Source organism: Triticum dicoccoides, chromosome 3B, assembly GCF_002162155.2.
Source record: "Triticum dicoccoides isolate Atlit2015 ecotype Zavitan chromosome 3B, WEW_v2.0, whole genome shotgun sequence".
In the NCBI taxonomy this organism is placed as follows: Eukaryota; Viridiplantae; Streptophyta; class Magnoliopsida; order Poales; family Poaceae; genus Triticum; species Triticum dicoccoides.
The window spans coordinates 630,375,684-630,378,989 of record NC_041385.1 but is presented as its reverse complement, the minus strand read 5'-3'; the positions used below and the strand labels follow the sequence as shown (position 1 = coordinate 630,378,989).

At 51.2% G+C, this 3,306-nt stretch overlaps 1 protein-coding gene across 1 annotated transcript; it reads left to right on the top strand.

Annotated features, from left to right (window-relative positions):
- The first annotated feature begins 1,940 nt into the window (after positions 1-1,940).
- Positions 1,941-3,063, top strand: LOC119277515 (probable signal peptidase complex subunit 1). Its single transcript, XM_037558800.1, has 2 exons — positions 1,941-2,339; positions 2,526-3,063. Exon 2 carries the CDS (start codon positions 2,526-2,528, stop codon positions 2,817-2,819), a length of 294 nt encoding a protein of 97 aa, XP_037414697.1. The 5' UTR covers positions 1,941-2,339; the 3' UTR covers positions 2,820-3,063.
- Positions 3,064-3,306: the final 243 nt, after the last annotated feature.

Below are 3,306 nucleotides of genomic sequence, written 5' to 3'. Positions count from 1 at the left end.
CCACCACACCGCATTCTTTATTCCCACTTTCTCAGCATGCACGTTTTCTTCCGTGAGTTGTCTTCTTCAACAAGGGTCGTGTTACATCATCATTTATGTAAAAACAAAAGTTTCTGCAATATCACCCATGTTGCAAAAATCCTTCCGCAACATCACTCATGTTGCAAAAATCTTTCCGCAACATCATTTATGTTACAAAAAAGATGAAGACGATTTTTTTTTGCAACACAACACATGTTCGCTCGTAGCGTGTCCCACGTGACATGTGTCCCTGACTCCTAGTAACCCTCCTCAATTTTTTCTGCAACAACTCCAATGTTGCAGAAGTTTCTCCGGTAACATAAGCCATGTTGCAAAAAAGTGAAGACACTTTTTCTTCCACAAACCTCTATTGTAAAAAAACTGCAACAAAAGCTCAGTTGCAAAAAAACTGCAACATAGACCGTGTTTAGGAAAGGTAAATAGCAGTTTCGACGTTTTGCAACAAGCATCGTGTTGCAGGGCTTGTTCCGCAACACCGCTCTTGTTGCAAAAAAAGAGGTGGCACTTGTGGGTGGGTTGATCGGATGGGTATCCCCGCGGCCATCCAACGGCCAATGAGGCGGCGGATATTTTCTAGTTATTGTTCGTGTATTTTCTAAAATTAAATATTTTATAAAAATGGAATATCGGATAAGAGAATATGAAATCCAATAAAAGGAGATGAAAAATAATAAGTAAAAAGAAAAGGAAATGAAAACTAAAACCGGAAGAGTAAAAAAAGAATAAAACCCAGAGAACGGAAAAAAAGAGAATGGAAAAAACGAAAAGGAAAAGGAAAACGATCTAATTCATCCGGCTGATTTTCCAATCCATCGTCCGCCACGCTCGCTTGACACGTGTCTCCCGTGGAGCCCGCCCACTACTTCCACACACAACGTTATCTTCACGCGAGATCCTCATCCACATGTTTCCTCAAGCCTTCTTCTTCCTGTGCAAATCCTCTCGCCTATCGTTCGTCGTCACCGGACAGTGTGCTACAGCAACCGCTGCTACCCTTCCCAATCACTGCGCTGCAAGCTCCACAGAAAAAATGGTGCACACCGAAGCCTCCCTTCCCGTGCCTTGTCATAGGCGGCCGGCGCGAGCTCGCCATGGCCTCATGCCCTCATCTCCTTGCTTCATCCTGTCGCTTCATCCCGCCATGGCTCCGACCACCGTGTGCTTCATCCCGCCCGCTTCATCCATCCATGGTCGCTACTACTTTCCTGCTTCATCTCTATGCTTCATCCCGGCGATGCTTCAGTGCAGCACGATGGAGGAGGCTGGAGGCGGCGCCACTTGCCATACTGTCGCGACGCAGCACTCAAGGGAGGCAGGCGCCGCGTCACCGCCGGTGTGCTATGCTGCAATTAAGTGGGCGTTGCTGGCAGCGATGCGGCAATGAGCGGGCATTGCTGCCGGCGGCGTGACAAGGCGAGGACAGCGACACTGCAATGAAACAGGCACTTCTGCCCGCGGCGGGACAAGTCAAGGACGGCGACGCTGCAATGAAGTGGCCGGCTGGTCGCTGCTGCCAGCGATAACGGCGATGCTGCAATGAAACAAGCGCTGCTGCCGGCGGTGACAAGTCAAGGACGGCGACGCTGCAATGAAGTGGCCGCTGCTGCCGGCGGCGCGACAAGTTGAGGACAACGACACTGCAATGAAGCGTCGATGTAGCGAGCCACCAATGACGGGGGTGGTCGCGTCCTTTTGGCTTTTTTGCATCATCAAAGCTGCTGCATGGCGAGGGATGCAACAGACTGTGGCGGCGGCGTGCCACGATGGTGTTGTGATGAGGTCGCCAGCGCCGGCGCCCGTGTCACAGTGAAGACATCAGTGCTGCAGTAGCGTGGTTCATAACACCCATCGTTGGTCATGGCGGAGTTGTGTTGCTGCTTGTGCTAGAGTGGTGGACGTGACGGCAAGGGAGGGGGAGGGGAGGAAGACGCTGCGTTTTGCATTGATCGAACGACCAGTCATGTGTTGATCGAACGGCTTTCCAGGCGGCTTGATTTTGAAACAAATCAACCGGCTGATTTGTAGCAGCCCCCAAAGAAAAACGCCAGCGAAACCGGTAATGGGCCTGGCCCAACTGCCCCACGCCTGTGCGTTTGGACAACTATTTGACGCATCGAGCCGCAAGTAGGATTTTCCCAGCCGAATTCATCCCCTCTGCACCTAGACGCACCTATTTCCGATAGGCAGGCCGGCGCTGCGAACCCACGACAGATCTCCCTATTCTCGCCATCTCTCACGGTCCTCTTCCCCTCCGGCGACTCCAGCGCCGCGGCACGGCCGGCAAGGCGGCAAGCAAGGTAATACCCCGCACCCATCCTTCTCGTCCTCCTCTTCTCGCCCCTATAATCCTTCCAAGAATTCCTCTTATGTCGATATGGATCCACGGAAACCACGTCCCAGCGCGCCAGATCCATCCACGATCCGTCCCTTTTCTTGGACCAATCGAACTACCTGACCCGGTCCTCTCTTTTCTTGGTGCGTAGATGGATTGGCAGGGGCAGAAGAGCGCGGAGATGCTGATGCAGGTGCTGCTGGTGGCGTCAGCGGTGGCGGCGTTCCTGGTCGGGTACGCGATGGCCGACTTCCAGCTCATGCTGCTCGTCTACGCCGGCGGGGTTGTCCTCACGGCCCTCGTCACCGTCCCCAACTGGCCCTTCTTCAACCGGCACCCGCTCAAGTGGCTCGACGCCGCCGAGGCTGATCGCCACCCCCGCCCTCAGATCAGCAGCGCACCAGCGACTACTGGGGGTAAGAAGAAGACCGGGAAAAACAAGTAGTCATGTTACTTATTGGTCCATGTGTTGCAGGCATGTTTTATGATATCAGTTGCAGAACTTCTGAGTATGACATGCTAGATGTTGTGTTACCCGAATGTTTTATGACAAAAAATTAGCTTCTCCCCTTGTTGGTGTCTGGATATCTGCTTTCATGGTCTTGGAAATCCGTATCACCTATATGCAGTCAATATGGTCAAGTGCCTATCAAAAGAAAGGAAATTATAACATGTGCTCAGTTCATTCATGTGATTTTGAAACTAAATGCTTTGTTGCCACTCTGGAGTATGGAAAGGACTGGTGAGTTCTTAACAGTTGCCTGGATATGAGTTGTGACTGTTGGCCATTGCAAAATTAAGATACCTTGAGAACTGCCTTGATTTGCCCTGGTGGTTTCAGGTTCAGCTGTGCCTACAAATTTTCTACAGTATCATTTTTTGCTCTCAATTTTGCTTTCAAGTGCAATCTATGCTTAGCTACTGTTTTACTG